The 18115-nt window shown below is 37.4% G+C and overlaps 1 protein-coding gene across 2 annotated transcripts in view; it reads left to right on the top strand.

Annotated features, from left to right (window-relative positions):
- Window positions 1–18115, top strand: part of LOC124615533 (V-type proton ATPase 116 kDa subunit a1) — a 656071-nt gene that overhangs the window by 609155 nt on the left and 28801 nt on the right. For both annotated transcript variants that reach the window (XM_047143497.1, XM_047143496.1), the window contains exons 12-15: window positions 2036–2269; window positions 5100–5212; window positions 8518–8642; window positions 9374–9612. In XM_047143497.1, the coding sequence (XP_046999453.1) occupies window positions 2036–2269; window positions 5100–5212; window positions 8518–8642; window positions 9374–9612 (711 nt within the window). The remainder of the gene's footprint in view (window positions 1–2035; window positions 2270–5099; window positions 5213–8517; window positions 8643–9373; window positions 9613–18115) is intronic.

Below are 18115 nucleotides of genomic sequence, written 5' to 3'. Positions count from 1 at the left end.
AAATATGTGATGGAACAATCTAAATCAGTCATAGAAGTAATGTCCAGGAAAAGGGAACTGTACACTCAACTAGACAACCAAAAGTGTACTATTAAATAAAATTTTGGGCCTGGGGACCAGTAGCAGATTAGGCCAACAGCAAAATTTTGTGGGAGCAAGGAACAGCATTCTGACTGGTAAATGTGGCTTACAGTTCATGTAAGTGGATTTCCAAAATATTTAAATAACATTCCATCAACGTTGAGTTAAGTGGAGCATACACAAAACATGCTTATTTTTTAAAGATATTGTACAAAAACGAAACTTTTTGGCAGATTAAAACTGTGTGTCGGACTGAGACTCGAACTCTGGACCTTTGCCTTTCGCGGGCAAGTGCTCTACCAACTGAGCTACCCAAGCACGACTCACGACCCGTCCTCACAGCTTCACTTCTGCCAGTACCTCTGCAGAGTGAAAGTATCATTCTGGAAACATCCCCCAGGCTGTGGCTAAGCCAAGTCTCCTCAATATCCTTTCTTTCAGGAGTGCTAGTTCTGCAAGGTCCGCAGGAGAGCTTCTGTAAAGTTTGGAAGGTAGGAGATGAGGTACTGGCAGAAGTGAAGCTGTGAGGACAGGCGTGAGTTGTGCTTGGGTAGCTCAGATGGTAGAGCACTTGCCCACAAAAGGCAAAGGTCTCGAGCTCGAATCTCGGTCCAGCACACAGTTTTAATCTGCCAAGAAGTTCCATTGTACAAGAAGTTTGAAAACTTAAGTTAAAATTGAATATTTTCTGACCAGCCTATGGGAACAGATTGCACTGATATTGTTTCGTATCTTTGCATCTTATTCATTTTATGAATTAACTAGCTAATAAACCCAGCATTTCCCAGGTATTTACTCATTACAATCTTCTATTGGTCCATCTCATCCTCCCTCCTCTCTCTTTCCATCTCCTCCTCCATCCTCTCTGTTTTTGTCTCCTCCTCCCCCATCTCTCTGTCAAGCCAGTCCTCCCCCATCTGTCCAATTCCTCCTCCCCCTCTAATTCCCTCTCCTCCTTCCCTCTCTTTGTCCATCTCCTTTCCCTGTCCCCCTGTTCATCTCCTTCTCTCTCCTCTCTCTCTGCCCATCTCTACCTGTTCCTTTCTTGCCCATTTCCTTCTCCCCCCTTTCCCTGCCATTCCCTCCTTCCCCCTGTCTGTTCGTCTGCTCCTGCCCCATCTCTCTGCCTATCTCTTCCTCTCCTTGTCTCTGTCCATCTCCTCAGCTCCCCTCTATCCATTTCTCCCTCCCCTATCTATGTTCACTTCCTCCTCCTCCCCCTCCTATCTGTGCCTATCTCCTCCTTCCCTCTTCCTGCCTGCCCATCTCTTCGTCCTCCCTTCTCTCCCCCACATTAGAGCACTCACCCCAATAGAAGGCTGGTGGTTCTTACACCTGCAGTATTTCTTTCCAGATTGTAGCTAACGTGTGTACCAAACTTGACTGAAATTGTTCCAAGGGCTTGTCATGAGCTTTGCTCATACACATACATGTGGGGAGACAGAGAACAAGATAGTGAAACTGGAACAGACTTTCTTTAATCTAAACCTAGAAAGAGAGATCAGTGTGAATCACAAAGATCATATGCATAGCATGGTTACTATTTGAGGAACAAATTTTATTTGTATGGTGTCTGTTCTTTTGGACACGTCCGAAAGAACAGACACCATGGTGGTTCATGACAGCCATGAAAAATGAATTTTAATTGAGCCACAGTATATTACAATAGCACTAATATACAGATAGTTTAAAAAAAAAAACTGCATAACTTTTACTTCAGCATAATAACACTAAGAGAAATTGTCTTCTCTCCCTTTTATTTTGGCAGTGCCAGTATTCAAATCATGAACCCATGGGACAACAATCAAAGATGTTGGTCTGTGTTTTCATCAGTATTGAAATGTCAAGCACTTGGTGTATTTTAACAAAAAATAATTATAGATGAAGGCTCAGGTTCAATCATTGTTTTCTCATTTGTGAGTCTTTAATGTAACCATCATTCTTCTGTTTGCAGATTTGGAACATCTTTTTTGCTGGTCGTTACATCATACTTCTAATGGGTACATTTTCAATGTACACTGGGTTAATCTACAATGATTTCTTCTCCAAATCAGTTAATATTTTTGGTAGTAATTGGAATGTGTCTTATGATGAATCAACTCTCAGAGCAAATCATGAACTTCAGCTAAGTCCCAAAAATGATTATGGTGATTCGATATACCCACTAGGAATGGATCCTGCTTGGCAGGTGAGGTTGCAGAAGTTATACATACGTATGAATATTTTTATGTTTAATGGTAATGATAACACTGTACTTTTGGGATCCACATGACATTTAAAGCAGTAAATATTTCTTGCCCAATGCTGCACATTCCAAGTAGATAGATATACTTTTTGTTCCATGGATCCATGGTTAGGAAGTCCTCAAGGCTCTAGAACATGTCAAAAATATAAAGATACATAACACACATTTAAAAAAATACATATTTTAATAACTCTTTATGGTGGAAATTGACATTAAGATCACAAACATACTCATGAAATTTTACTTCACATCATTCAAATGTGACTATCTGTTTACCCCTAGTATAAGTATTTGTTGCTTTTTAAAAATTTCTTTTGACAAAAAAAAAAAAAAAAAAAAAAAAAAAAAAAAAAAAAAAAAAATTGCATTCAGAGAGATTGCAAGTAAAGTACATAATGCTGGGACATGATTGTTTGGTTGATTTGGGAGAGGGCATCAAATGTAGAGGTCATTGATCTCATCGGATTAGAGGAGTGTGGGGAAGGAAGTCAGCCATGCCCTTTCAAAGGAACTGTCCCAGCATTTGCCTGAAGTAGTTTAGGGAAACCAGTGAAAACCTAAATCAGGATGTCCGGATGTGGGTTTGAATCATCGTCTTTCCGAATGCGATTCCAGAGCTCGGTGCTGCGACATGATTTCAAATCAGTAGAGTGTGTGTGTGTGTGTGTGTGTGTGTGTGTGTGTGTGTGTGTGTGTGATATAGAGAGAGAGAGGGGGGGAGAGAGAGAGAGAGAGAGAGAGAGAGAGAGAGAGAGAGAGAGAGAGAGAGAGAGAGAGAGAGAATATGAGAATTTTCAGTGAGTGTTATGCGGTGACCAGCAGTTGTTTCAGTATTATTAGCCTCTGATCCTCATTAGACTTATATTACACAGACAGACAATCGTGATGCAAATGTGTTTCAACCATTGTTGTACTTTGCCGAAGATACGGAGATCTTTGATGACACACCTTAATCTACAATGTGAAGTTTTATGTTCTTCAAAAGCTGTTGTTCATGCTCTGCATCTACTGCAAAAGACTTGCAACTTAATCACTTAAAAATGCAAAATTAATAGAGCACTTCCCTTGCATCTCACCTGTGCAACGACAATGCCTCCTACCAAATTCCTTGGCGTTTAGGACCTTAATTTTCAAGCAATTCCATATCCAAAGCCATCCTTGTCAGGCTTATTCTCGTTGTTAGTCAGTTAGTTTCACATTCCATGGATCATTTTGCATGATAAATCGTCATGCTATGGAATGAGTCATTTTACACTCACATCACAAATTAATTTGTAAGCAAGGCTACATGCTGAACATTTATAAGTTTATTAAAAAAACATACAGATGTGAGTTGGTAATTCCTGCCCACCACATTTTACAATAATGGAAGTTCTACACAATAGACGGAGATGTCAAGGAGAAACTTCTTCAAATTTTATTTTCCTGTCTGTCAAACATTTTATGTCCCTTGATAAGTCATCAAGAATTTTGGCTGCACCATTGTGAACCACTGTTTAGTGCTGGAGACAACCTCAATGTGGAGTAATTAATGTCATTTTTCCTTTTAGTATTGTAATTATATACATCAGCGTTGCTTTTGAACTGCAACAGACAATTTACAAAAAATGTCTGGAGGGAATAAATATACTGTGAGGCAATAGTTGGACTGCCAAACTCCTTAAACAGATGTCTACAAGATGATTACTCATGATCATCACATAATATTCTGTTCTTGAGCTCTTTTCTTTCTTAAAGATAATTTACCCCAGAACATTGTTCCATATGACATTAATGAATGAAAACATACAAAAATATGGAAGCTTACTATTTCTCCCCCCCCCCCCTTCCCCCCATGATTTGCATTTATCCTAAGTGCAAATGTGGCTGAACTAAGGTGTTTTAGGAATTCCAGAATGTGCTTTTTCCAGGTATATTCTCTTCAATATGGACACCCAAAAATTTTCAAGTTTCCTCCCTGTATATTATATCTCACCGTGTGTTATACTTATCATTGGTGTAATACCCCTTTTTACGTATTCTGCCTCAAAACCAGTACCAATGGGGAAAAAATTAAAATTTGAACACTTCACTCCCCAAAACCCCTTGTTACCAAATGAATTAGTTAAGTTTCTTGCAGCTAATCATTTATAAACTTTTTTGTGTTACAGAAGGTAATTGCCGCATTTTACACCAGTAGGACACTTTTTATGTCTGTCTGGTTCAACATATGCAACAACTTTATAATAATTTGATTAAAGATGTGAAAGACTGGAAGAGTAAACAAAAATCTAAGGTCCCCCACCCAGTCTCTTTTTTGTACACATTGTTATGAAATAATTTGTAAACTACTCACTTGAGATTCAGAGTTGGTTAGTAAAGGGACAACTGTGTAGTATGTTATTCACATGAATAAGCCAGAAAAGCTGTTCTTAATAGCTGCATTAGGTGTTTAATAAAACAGTAAATTGACTTCAAACACACAAACTCCTGAGGTTTCCCTTGCTACACTATAACACTATTCTCCTACGGGTCACATAGTACTGTTGTGGCATCCTTTGACTATTTTTTCATAATGGAAGATAATCTTTGTTTTTTTAGATTGGTTAGTAATTTATTTTGTGAGTGATAATAACTGATGTCAGTTTTGTTATTCAATGCTTACAGTCTTTAGGTTTTGCAAATCCAAATATTGTTGTGCTATTCACCCTATTTTGATACCTGTTTTCTGCTTTTCATTAATAATATTTTAAAATATGTGCACAAATTTCAGTTTAGTGTTTTCTGTCTTTAGCTGGCTGAAGCAAACAAGATCATGTACCTGAACTCATATAAAATGAAGTTATCTATAATATTTGGAGTTCTTCACATGATATTTGGAGTGTGTCTTAGTGTAGTGAATCATGTGTAAGTACCTATTAAATTAATTTTCTGTACTACCATAAATACGAAAGCTAATATCAGTGTGTGTGTTTTAATAACTATTGGAGTATTGAGTTTTGATTACGGTTATATTAAACACTTTGAACAGATGTCAGTGTTTATGTTATGTCCTGTATACTGTACAAGATAAAATGATGAAATCATATGATTTTTTGCAGTATATAGTGCCACGGTCGACAGATGATTTGACACATTGTTAAACAGTGCACCTGAGAGTGATTATGTATTGGTACATTCTCCCTTCATTTGATCAGTTATGCTACTTGTGAAAGAATGTCAACTAGTACTGATCATAAGACAGTACTCACATTTATCTGCTGTTGGTTTCCATCTGTTGCTGAGTTAGCATTTGCTGTTCAGATTTTCCACAGGCTCTTGAAGTCTTATCCCTGTAATTAATAAGGGTGAATTAAACTTGTCCATATCCATATTAAGTTGACAGTAGAGATGGAGATTAAGAGTCAGATATTTTTCTGGGCCATGTTGTGCAAAAAGGAGCAGTTAGCTCTCTTTGATGCATTGTCTATCACAAGCCAATACGTACAGATCTAATCACTCACCTGTAGTTGCCGTCACAAACCAGAGCAATCTGATGCTCTATGCTGAAGATAATTGCTCACAAGGCTCAAGAATTTGGTGAGAAGAGACCCTAAACAGTGAATTATACCAACTGAGGGCAGTTTTCTGTAGAGACTTAAGTATACAGAGGATCCCATTAAATATGCTTCCCTCACGATGTTATGAGAAAGGGAAGAAACTGAGTGATGCTAGGAGCTATTGTGTACTTACCAAATCATGGCAATCTGTCAGTGAAAACATGAAGGGTATTATAATATCATAAGATCACATTTATTTTCAGCCCTCTCATCAAGATACTTAGCGTGTTCTGCTCATCGAATATTACCTTCTCATTTGGAAGTCAGTTGCTGAGCACATTCTTTGCAAAGTGGAATAGCATACACCAGCCAGGAAACAGCACAGTGAAGGAACGATTTCTGGAGCAATAACTTCACACATGAAGCCTCCCACCCAATGAATCTGTTGTTTCATAACATCACATTTCCCAGAAGTGTGCAGGCAACTCAAACAATAGATGGAAACAGCCTGAGGCCAGTTAGAAGCCCAACACCAGCCAAAAAATAAGCTAGTGGCCAGGACAGAGGTTGCACAGATTCAGTTCCTATGATATGCTATTGTATTCAGTTGTACAGTTTTGCACTCACAGTGTTGACAGCCTGATATTCATTATTGTTATTTACCTTTGCACATGCACCATATATTAGTATATCACACGTGACAAAGTGGCTGGGGCAAAACAATAATTGTTTTTGTGGTAGCATCTGGCAAATCACTCAGGATCTATATGGATATTTAATACTCCAGAAAAGCCTTAGATCACTGATATTGATACTGAGGTATAAATTTCCACCAGAACAAATGTCCAGTTCAGGACTGGCATAGGTGTGGAAGGGAAGGAATGGCAGAGGAAGGAGTGATGGAAGACAGTGCTGGTGTGGAACATGTGTGTACAGAGGAGTGTGAAACAGGTTGGAAATGGCCACTGGGATGTAAGGTGTATGTGAATGACACAGACTACTTGCCCGTAATGTGCAGATGGGGGAGGGGGAGGGGCAGCAGTTTAGAAAAGCAAGCTCCTGGCTACAGTTTGATAGGCCCATACATCAGTTAGTTTGTTAATGGCCATACCAAAACAGAACACTGTGCAGTTATTGCAACAACATAGGTAAATTTGTGGATGCTTTCACAGATACATAGCATAAAGAGAATTTAGTCAAAGCCCTGGCTGATAATTAATGTGGAATGTGAATTTTATAGGATTCATTGGATGACTGTAATCAACTTTGTGAAAAGGGAGTATTGGTTCCCTGCTGGTTCCGTAGTTCTTCATTCTCTCAGGTCTCAGCTTACTTACTTTGTCTGAAACCACTGTAATCATTGTTTATTAGTTGATCTTGGTGTGTAGTGTGATTTCTTTGCATCTAGTTTAACACTTCCATTTGAACTTATAGTTCCCTCACATCTTCCTTGATTTCATAATCTTCCCAATGTTGCTCTTACTGTTAAATCATTTCTCTATTACTCTTAGGATTATTCTGTTTTCTGGTGTCCAATTAGATGTCCAAATAATGAAAATCATTTTTTATTGATTGTGTTCATTACTGGTTCCATTTCCTTGTAGACTGTTCCATTAGAAGCTAATATCCAGTGCCTATTTTCTTGGTATTTTTGTGTGTGTACATATTCTGATTATTATTCTTTCTGTCTGGAGTATTCCATCTACTTCTACAGTCTGTTCTGTAGCTGTTTTGAAAATGGTTTCACGTGCTTACATTATTTTTGACTGTACAACTGTTTCATAGTTTTCTTAATTTTGTGGCTGTTGGGAGGCTTTTTTCTTTTCTGTTCATGATGATGCATTGTGCTTTCATCAGTTTGTTTATTCTATTAAGCCACATAAGTTTATCATTGATGTTACATGTTAAGTTTTCTCTTAGGCATTTAAACGTTCTCTGCAATTTTGATTGCCTGTTCTTCTATTGTGATATTTTTAACAAGTGGTGGGTCAGTTAACATATTTTCTGTTTTTTCCAATGTATATTTGGAGACTGATTTTCTGCACTGTTTCGTTACCAATTTAACTGGTTTTTAGAGTTTTTTGGATGTCACTGGACAGGAAAGTGGCATCATCCCCATGCAGTTCAAACTTATGTTGTCTTTGAGTTCTGAAATGTGATGTTCTGTAAGTTAACTTGGATCTTTCCCTCATTATATATTCCAATGTACTGTTGAAAAGAAGTGACGACAATCTATCTCTGTCTTAAACATGTTTTTATGGGAAAGGCATAGGAAAATTTTCGTCAGAATTTAACTTTGTATTATGTGTTTGTTAAGGTGAGGTCTATCAATTTGACTAAAATTGTAGTCATATTCTGTCTTAAAATCTACAAAGGTTATTGCAAATGGTTCACTGTACTCCCTGTAATATGTCACCACTAATTTTAAAGTTGTGGTTTTTTCTGCACAGCTTCTTCAAGGTCTGAAGCCTCTCTGGTATTCTGCTACTTTTTGCTGTGGTTGATGGTTAACCCTATCATATAAAATTCTGCACAAAATCTTTTGCGTATTCATGAGTTATACATCTGTAGCTATGTGGATAGCTCTTATTTCTTTTTTTATGGTTCAGGTGGATTATCATTATTGTGATTTCGTTGGTTTTGTTGTGCCTGAAGATGCTTTCTTTTTTGCAGGCATTTTCGGAAGCGAATCAATATTATCTTGGAATTTCTACCTCAAGTTCTCTTCCTTGTTCTGTTATTTGGATACCTGGTCTCTCTCATGTTTGTGAAATGGGTTGTATACAGTGCAAAGAACGGTAAGTATTTCTGCATAAGCACTGAAAATGTGGTGTGGTAATAGTATCAGAAGTAACAAAATTAACTGATAATTTTAAAAAGTGTCAGCCATTTGAGTTTAAATAACAGAAAAAATGACACCTTCAAGTTTGAATAATAGTGATATATTTCAGACTTAAACAAGAAATAGAATTTATGTACAGCAAATGTAAGTTTTAAGCAGTATGAAATTTTATCTGTGTGAGAGCATACATCACACACAGTTTCTTCTAGAAATAATGCAAACATAACCCGAAATTTACTTTTTGAATTATGATTGAAAACATCAGCATGATGAAAGTAAGGTAGTTTAACATATTACCACAGTGAGAGACAATAAGGAGGCATATACTTTCGTGAAAGTAGGCCAGTAGCAAATTCTGCAAGACCAGCCAAAATATGCTCCACCCAGACAAATATGGAAAATAAATAAGGATAGTGCAGAGTGGATAATACTATTGCTGCCTTGTTTTTCTTTTGGTGTTGTTTGGTTGATGATAGGTTTTCTTTTTTCTGCTGATGTAATAACAGTAGACATAGAATATTGTTTTTTTATTGTATGCAGTAAATGGTTATAAGTCATCTGTGTTTCAGAACATTTGCCACCCTAACCAACAGATTAGAAAATTGTGTACAGAATAATATGTCAAAGTTCAGATACAGGTTAAAGATGTAATGAATATATTTGGGAAATGTCTCTGTCTGCTTCCAGAGCTGCTGACAAGTGAGCACTGTGCACCAAATGTGCTTATCACATTTATCAATATGCTGCTTTTCAAGCAAGCAGAGCCATTGTGCAATAGTGAGGGCAAAGACTGCTGCAACATATATATCTTTGAGAGTCAAGGAACAGTGCAGCAAATTATGGTGTTTGTTGCACTTCTTTGTGTCCCATGGTTGTTACTGGCGAAACCGTTATACATTATGTGTTCTCGTAAGAAAAGCAGACAGGTATGTCATATGTAGGGAAATATTATTTTTGTTGCCTTAATTCTGTAATTATATGTATGTATAAAGTTTAATTTAGGTTTTGTGTACAGAGTTGGGGGTATTACAGGGGGGTATGTACTTAACATGAAATGATGGGTGTAACCATGTCCAATGATGGCCAGTTATCATGGGGTAATGTGCTACAGCATACTGTAACTATCACACTTAAAATCATGCCATTTCGCTTAAAGAGCAAGCCAGAAAGAACACTAAAATTATACCTTCCTCTTCGAATGTGTACTGGTTTGCAAATAAATTGGACAGAAACATGTTCTGTAGCACACTCTTTGCGATAACAAGAGACCTGTGTTGAGTGCTGAAATGATAGTCAACCATACTACAATTGACTCAGGGAAGAGAGAGAGAAAAAAAAAAAACCACACACACACACAAACACACACACACACACACACACACACACACACACACACACGTAGTTTATTTTATTCATCACAGTCTCAAACTATCTTTATGTATAATAATTCAGCCTGCATACTTTTGTGCGTGGAAAACTCAAAAAGTAGTTGGTCAGTTGACTTGAAATTTTGACACCACTTCGCATTTGAATATGTGCATGTTTTTATATATCTGTTTTTTAAATACATATAACATACAAATAAATATGTAATATATAAATGGGAATTGTTGTTACTAAAAATCTCAAAAAGTGTTTGATATAATTACTTCAAATTTTTAAATGCTACTCTAGCTTGGAAGAATATAGGATATTTATTTTTTAATTTACATAAAATACAAATATATATAGGTACAAAATGTGTAATAGTGAGATGTCGGTAATAAAAATGTCACGGTTCCTGACCAGTTTACTCCAAATATTAAACGCTACTTCATTAAAAATTCAGACACACACAGACTATACATCTTATTAAACAACAATGTACTTTTTTCTGTTAAAACTTATTGTGAGAAAGAAAATGCTCTGCTGTAAAAGTGCATGGTTTTGTTTCCTTTGTCACGGGCAATTTTAACTACGATAGTGGGCCATATAAACTATTAGAAAAATTATTTCTCCTGTGTATATTATTTCTCATTATATATGTTTTTAAACACAACATACTCGCATACTGTTTTTACAGAAAATAGAAAAGTTGTATTTCTGTCTTATCAGCTTATGATTGGAATACTACGAGTACTGTAGAATCTGAATTTGCAGCAACAGTAAACAAGGCAGAAGTCAGAGGGGGCAGGAAGGGGGGAGATGAACAGAAGGGTGGGAGGACATTGACAGAGAGAGCAGAAAGGAGGAGACAGGCAGAGAGAGGGAGCAGGAGGAGATGGAGAGAGGCAGAGAGATGGAACTGGAACTGGAAGAGATGGAGAGACGGAGAAGGAGAAGATTGACAGGGGGGGGGGGGGGGGCAGGTGGTGATGGATGGAGGGAGGGGGGGGGGGGGGAGGCGGAGATGGACACAAGTGAGTGGGACGAAGAGATGGGCAGGGACAGGGGGAAGAAGGAAATTAGGACATACATCCGATTTCCATACATGTTGAAATGTGTGCTTTCTCATTTCTTTCTTTCCCATTTAAGCAGACGTGAACACAGCTGTCTGTGGCCAGGTATAGATAGTTAACTGTGTAATTTAAATAGATTTAAACAGTTCAGTTTATAAATGTAAAAGTGATACATTCAATTCAGTTATGAGTACTGCCATTGTAAGTCATAAGGCAATAGATAGTGGTAAAAAAAGTGAGTGTAAGGGAAATTTAGTATGAAAATGTACTCTGTACATGATCTGCTAAACAGACTGGTTTCCAGTACAGATTTGGAGGCACAAGTGAGATTTAAAGAGTTAAGTAGATATACTCCAAATTTTAAATCTAATAGCAGGAGAGCATAGGGTGTGGCTAACTGATTTAGCTCAAATTATGTAAACAGAACCAGGCAGATGCCCCTCAAGTTACTGCAACATTCCACCTGAGTGGGCTCTAGTGAAAAGTAAAATGCTCTCTAAAGATTTACACATATAGTATTAGGTATTTTTTGAGCAGTCTTTCTTTCAGTGGTTTGGTAGCTAAATGATAAAGTGCGTTGATGAGCAATTCATCATTGTAGGTTTGATTCTCACTGATACCAACATTTTATTATTATTTATCTTCCCAAAACTTCCTCATCTTTTCAAATCACTCCAGGCAAATGCCGGGATGGTTCCTCTGAAAGGGCACGGCCGACTTCCTTCCCCATCCTTCCCTAATCCGATGAGACCGATGACCACGCTGTCTGGTCTTCCCCAAACCAACCAACCAACCAACCTTCCTCATCTTTTCACTATGGGCCTGTCTTATTTATTGTGTCCATGCATTTTTCAATTTCAGATTATTTTCCATCGGGTTTTTGGTTATGAACTTGTGAGAGTTGATTTTCTGCCTGTACGCAGTTCGTGTGGGTTTCTAATGGGTCAATACTGAGTTCCGTGAGGTTATTTTGGGTTTCTGTTAGCCAGCGTGCCCTGGTTTGGCGAGTTCCTTTGATGATAAGGAAGATTTTCTTGGTCATTGTAGAGGCATCCATTCTTGCTAAATGTCAATTTCAATCATCTTTTCCATGCAACCGACGTGAAATGTTCAGTCCTCGAGTACAGTTCTTCAGAGCTTCTGCGCATCCAGATACCATCTTGAATCTTGGGTCCAAATATTTTTGTGAGTATTTTTGTGATGGTGTTTCAGTTGCGTAGAGCGCTTCTGGAAGAGTGACTGTATGACAATGGTGAAGATTGGCGTGGGTGGATAGTGATTTCTTATTGTATGTGTTCCAGATCATTGTATAAGTTTTATGTAGTTCTTCTTCTCGTGTTTCGTGAGCTACTTTTTCGTTGCCAATGTTGCTTATCACTTCACCCAAGTACTTGAAGTACTTAACTTGTATGATGTCACCATATTTTGTTGCAAGTGGTTTCAGATTTGAACTTTTAGAGTCATTGAGTTGTGTTTTCTCAAAGAAGTTTGGAGACTAGTTTTGATGGCAACCCCATGAAGTTTCTCAATGACATGTTTGGCTTCCTCAGGAGTCCGCGTAATTATTGATAGGTCATCAGCAAAAGCAAGGCGTTTTATGTTGATTCGTTTGTCCTTTGTTACCATATTTATTTATTTCTCTCACTTCTTGATAATCTTGTCCGGTACCAGGTTAAAGAGGAGTTGGGACAACCCATCACCCTACCTCATACCTGTCCTAATTTGAAAAGTTTCAGAAAGTTTTTCTATGAATTTTACTTTCGAAGTTGTGTCTGATAAAGTCTACTCAATTAATGAAGTAGTTTTATTATCTACACCATATTCACGAAGTGTATTAAACACTGGTGCGATGAATTGAGTCGTATGCTTTCTTGAGATCTACGAAGTTGACTACTGTTCGGTTCGACTGATGGTGTTGCAGTATCATCTTCAGGTTCCAGATCTGTTCTGCACAGGATCGATGTGGGCGGAAGCCTGCCTGATAGTCACCAATCATATGTTCTGTCTGTTGTTCTAATCTGGTGAGAGCACTCTGTAAGTGACTGGTAGGAGTGAAATGCTTTGATAGTTTTTGGGATTGGTCTTGTTGCCCTTTTTGTGTAGAGGTTGAATCAAACACTTTCCCAATCTGCTGGTATGACTTCACTTTCCCATATATTTGCAATGATAGTTTTTAGTCTGTCAATCAAGAGTTCACCTCCTATCTTGAACATTTCGGCAATTACACTGTCTTGCCCTGATGCTTTGTTGTTTTTCAGATGTGATACAATGTTTCATATCTCCTCATGTGTAGGTGGAGTTGAATCCTGTTTTGGGGTCGCAACTTGGAAGTCAAGTTTGTCTGCTGGTGGTTCATAGTTGTGTAACTTCTCAAAATGTTGTTTCAGGATTTTGCAGTTGGCCTTTGTGTTTGTCTCAAGTGTTCCATCCGGGTGCCAAAAACAGAGTGGATGGCTTCGAAGGTTGCTAGTTCTTCCCTAAATGTCCTATAAAAGTTTCTCATGTTGTTTCTTTTAAAATCATTATAAATTTCCTCTAATCGTTTGTGGTGGTACGTGCATTGAATTTGTCTGATGATTTTCGATGTTTTCTTCTGTGTTTCCAAAAAAGTTCTGCCAATTCTCCGGTGTTTGATGGCTGTGCCAAATCTTCCAGGCTTGAATATGTGATTGTGCTCTGTTGCAGTCTGTTGTCCACCACCTGTGTTCCATTTTCCACGGTGGTTATTATTATTATTATTATTATTATTATTATTATTTTATTCCTTGCAATATTAAATTCTTAATTATAAATTTTAAATATATCTAAACAGCTCGATTTAAAGGGTTATTCAGAAAGTAACAGACATTATGGTCTACTGCGGCAGTGGTTGGGGTTACATCCGCCATCTTGGTGCCATAACATTCCTACACTCGGGGTTCATCCAGCGGTGGTAGCGTGTGGTCTGTCTCCGCTAATTTTTTATGTGTCACATATTAAAATGTGCACTGCAATAGAAAAGCCCATCACTTGTAAGGAGCGTTCTGTGGTAAGGTTTCTTTTGACACAGAATTGCAAACCAGTTGAAATTTGTGAAACACTGAAAAAGGTATGGTGGGTGATACCGAACAAGTGTCGAGGAAAACTTAGCACAGAAGATTTGTTTTTTCATGAAAATGCATTTCCATACATGGCTAGTCTTACCTGAAAGCTCCTATGGGGTTTTGGGTGGGAGGTGTTTGACCATCTACCATACAGCCTGGATTTGGTTCCGAGTGACTATCACCTCTTCGCAGCAAGGAAGACATGGATCACTACACAGCTCTTTGATACTGACGTTGAAATGTGTGCCAGTATAAACCAGTGGTTGTAATTGCAGGCAGAAGATTTTTCTGGAGACAGTTTTAAAAATCTTGTGCCATGGTATGATAAGTGCCTCAATTTGAATGGCGATTATGTAAGAAAATAGCTTAAGAGTGTACCTTTAAAATGTATATAATAAAATTTGGTTTTTCCATATTGTTAAACTTTTCTTTCAAAACATTTGTTACTTTCTGAGTAGCCTTGTTTATATTTAAAGTGGAGATCAGAATTGGGGATTAATCCACAATCTTTTGCCAATGGAAATATCATGTTTTCCCGGTTATGGGCCTTTGGCCAATGGATTCACGTAATGTGTCTTTAACAGAGGGATATCCATTGCCTTCTGCAGTCTTATACCATTGATCATTACTCATTCTTCTGCCTTTTAGGAGCAGTTTCCTACCCTAAGGACAGGAACTTCTATCTGCTTCCCCACCCTCTTTGGCAAGGCCATTGGCAGTCTTTCCCTGCTGTTGATGACACTATTTGTTCGAAAACAACTGAACACTCGTTGACTGTAGGAGTTTGCATAATATCAGTTGTCAAGAATGAGGCTGTACTCATTTGCCTTTATTTATGAATCATACTATAGTCTGTTGAAATATTCAATTCAGGTTTGTTTATTGATGATAGCAGCAACAAAAGAAGAGTAATAAATGCTTCCATTAGCAACTGAAGACAGTTGCTTTGCCATGAAATGCTGTCTTCACTGTTGAATCATATTTTGATGGCACACTGTCATTGAGCCCCATTACAATGCTAATCACTGTGAAGTCAGTGTGGCACAGTAGCTGTACATAATTTGTTCTGGTAGCATGGACTACAATATTTGCTTCCATGTCATGGTTGGTAAATACAACTGAATATAGAAAAGAAACACTTTTTGCTTTTGGTTCTCTAATTGCTAATTTTCATTACCTATATTCCAGGTTAATTACTGTGCATTCTGATACAAATATTAATAAAGCAGATAATTGACACTGGAGGTATGAAGTAAAAAACGCCTTCAGTCACAAATTTTCATGTTTTATTAACTACATGATGCCTTTCGGACCCTTTGGGTCCATCATCGGGTGTAATTTGTCTTAATACATGCTTTAGTTCACCTCTTGAATGAGGTTAAATGCATATTCCACATCCAAGAAAAGCGTTTTTAACGTTTTAGCACCAGCTCCATCATTTTCATGCATGTCAGTTTATTAAAGAGGCACATTTTGCAAATGTATTTGCCTTTCCATTTTCTCAGTGTTACTGTGCATACTGATACAAATATTAATAAAGCAGATAATTAACACCGGAAGTATGAATTAAAAACATCTTGCAAATGTGCCTCTTCAATGAAGTGACATGTACGAAAATGATGGAGAAAAGAATGTTTGTTTGGTGCTAAAACATTAAAAACACTTTTCTTGGATTATGTGGAATATCCATTTCACCTCATTCAGAACAACTACTAAAGCATTTATTAAGATAAATTACATGTGATGATGAACCCCACAGGGTCCAAAAGGCATTGTGTAGTTAATAAAACACGAAGTTGTGACTCAAGGCATTTTTAAATTCGTACCTCCAGTTTATTGAATACAGTCATGTTTGAAGCTGTGAAATATGGATAAAATTAAAGAGAATTAAGACATCAAAGCAACTGCTAACAGTAAATATAATTATAAAGTATTCTATTCACTATCATGACAAATAAAATAAATTACTAGCAATTCCATTTACAGTGGTGCATAGCCTAACAAAAATGTATTGTATATGCTTGCCATTGTGTCAATCATTGGGGGCGATCTGAATTGTTATATTACTGTTAAAAATTTGGGTTTATCAAGGTCACATAGTGATGTTGCATCACTTTACAATAAAACGTGCAAGGAACATCAGCATGTCAAACATAAAATACCCCAAATATAAAACACAGGTCATGTTGCACTGATGTCCTAGCTCACTCATTAACACCACAATGGTGACTGAGCTAGTACAATATTTGCACAGATCAGTCTGTATACTGTTGTTAACATTGCAGCATCTGACAATCAATATGTACTTGCATAAATTTCAAATTACATGTGTCATAATACAAATTCTTTCTTATCATTGAAATTACTTTTTTTAGAATATCCTGAAGATGACAGCTTTTGTCAGAATTAGATAACATATTTAAATTACAAATTTACGATAAAAATTTAGTTCTACAAATTTACAATAAAAATTCAGTTCAGACTACTTATCTATACATAGTATATACAAGTACATAGACAGAAACTGATCACCATGGTAGCTGTATGCATAATAGTATAGATCACACCCACACAGTAGATTAAATACAAGATATTGTGGTGAAACAGGCACCAAGGTCAAAGCTGTCATGTTGTACAACATGCTCTGCAACAGGATATTGTGTGTTGCCAGTATACACACTCCATATATGCCCATTCATCCTAACTGATAACTTTGTGGTGGTCATACCAGTGTAGAAGACCGTACGGTATTTACTTAACAGCTGGTACACAATGTATTGTTTAACAGGTGGCTCTCCCATTGATAGCATATGTTTTGCCAGTTACAGTGCTGGTATTGGTGACTGTAGGAGAGTGCATAGGATAAGTTTTACAACGGGGACAATCACAGCGGTTGTGGCCATAGCTAGGGAAATGGGTGCAGAAGGAGCACAGGGTCTGATCGGGATATTCGGAGATATGGGGGGGGGGGGCAGAAAGCTGTCTGTGAAAACTAATTTATTTGCCAATATTACTACATTAACACAATTAGCGGATTACTGATGTTGGCAATACTTATTGCCATCTTCGTATCCATAAAACTGAGCAGTGGTAGTTACATCATACAGTGCTTAAACCACTCTGTCATGTTAGAAGTATACAGTATCCATAAGAAAGTAGAGTTGTATGCATATTGTACAGTCCTAATGTCACAGAGTGGTTTCAGCATTATATGATGTAACTACCACTGCCTGGTTTTATGGATCTGAAGATGCAATACATTTTGCCAAATTACTAATCCAGTAATTGCGTTAACATGAGCAATCTTGGCAAATAAATTGGTTTTCACAAGAAGGTTACAGTACAATATGCACTGAATGATCATGTTAGGTATCCATAATTTATTGTTTTGATGGTAGGTATTTCTTATTCAAAATCAGTGGGGGACACAGGAACTGACAGTAAATGGTAGATTATAAAATGAAAAGCACCATGCTTGTGGGGGACTAGGTGCATCGAGGAAGCTGGAATATGGGATTCTGTGTATGTGCCTTTCCTGTGTATTTTAAACTGGTGGCTTCCTGTGTTAATGTCAATATTAGAGATTGGAAAGTCAATAGATGTGGCTCCTTTTCCAAGATGTACTCCATATTCTTAAGTTTGGCTCATATTTTTCAAAAAGATTTGGGTCTGCCTTGCGGTTTATCCATACTTAAACAGCACATAATCTGTGTGTCTGTATCTATCATCATCATCATCATCATCATCATCATTTAAGACTGATTATGCCTTTCAGCATTCAGTTTGGAGCCTAGTCCCCTTATAAAATTCTTCCTTGATCCCCTATTCAGTGCTAACATTGATGCCTCTTCTGATGTTAAGCCTATTACTTCAAAATCATTCTTAACCGAATCCAGGTACCTTCTCCT

The sequence above is a fragment of the Schistocerca americana genome, chromosome 5 (assembly GCF_021461395.2).
Source record: "Schistocerca americana isolate TAMUIC-IGC-003095 chromosome 5, iqSchAmer2.1, whole genome shotgun sequence".
Lineage (NCBI taxonomy): Eukaryota > Metazoa > Arthropoda > Insecta > Orthoptera > Acrididae > Schistocerca > Schistocerca americana.
The sequence above is the reverse complement of the archived record's forward strand: the minus strand, read 5'-3'. Positions and strand labels throughout refer to the sequence as shown.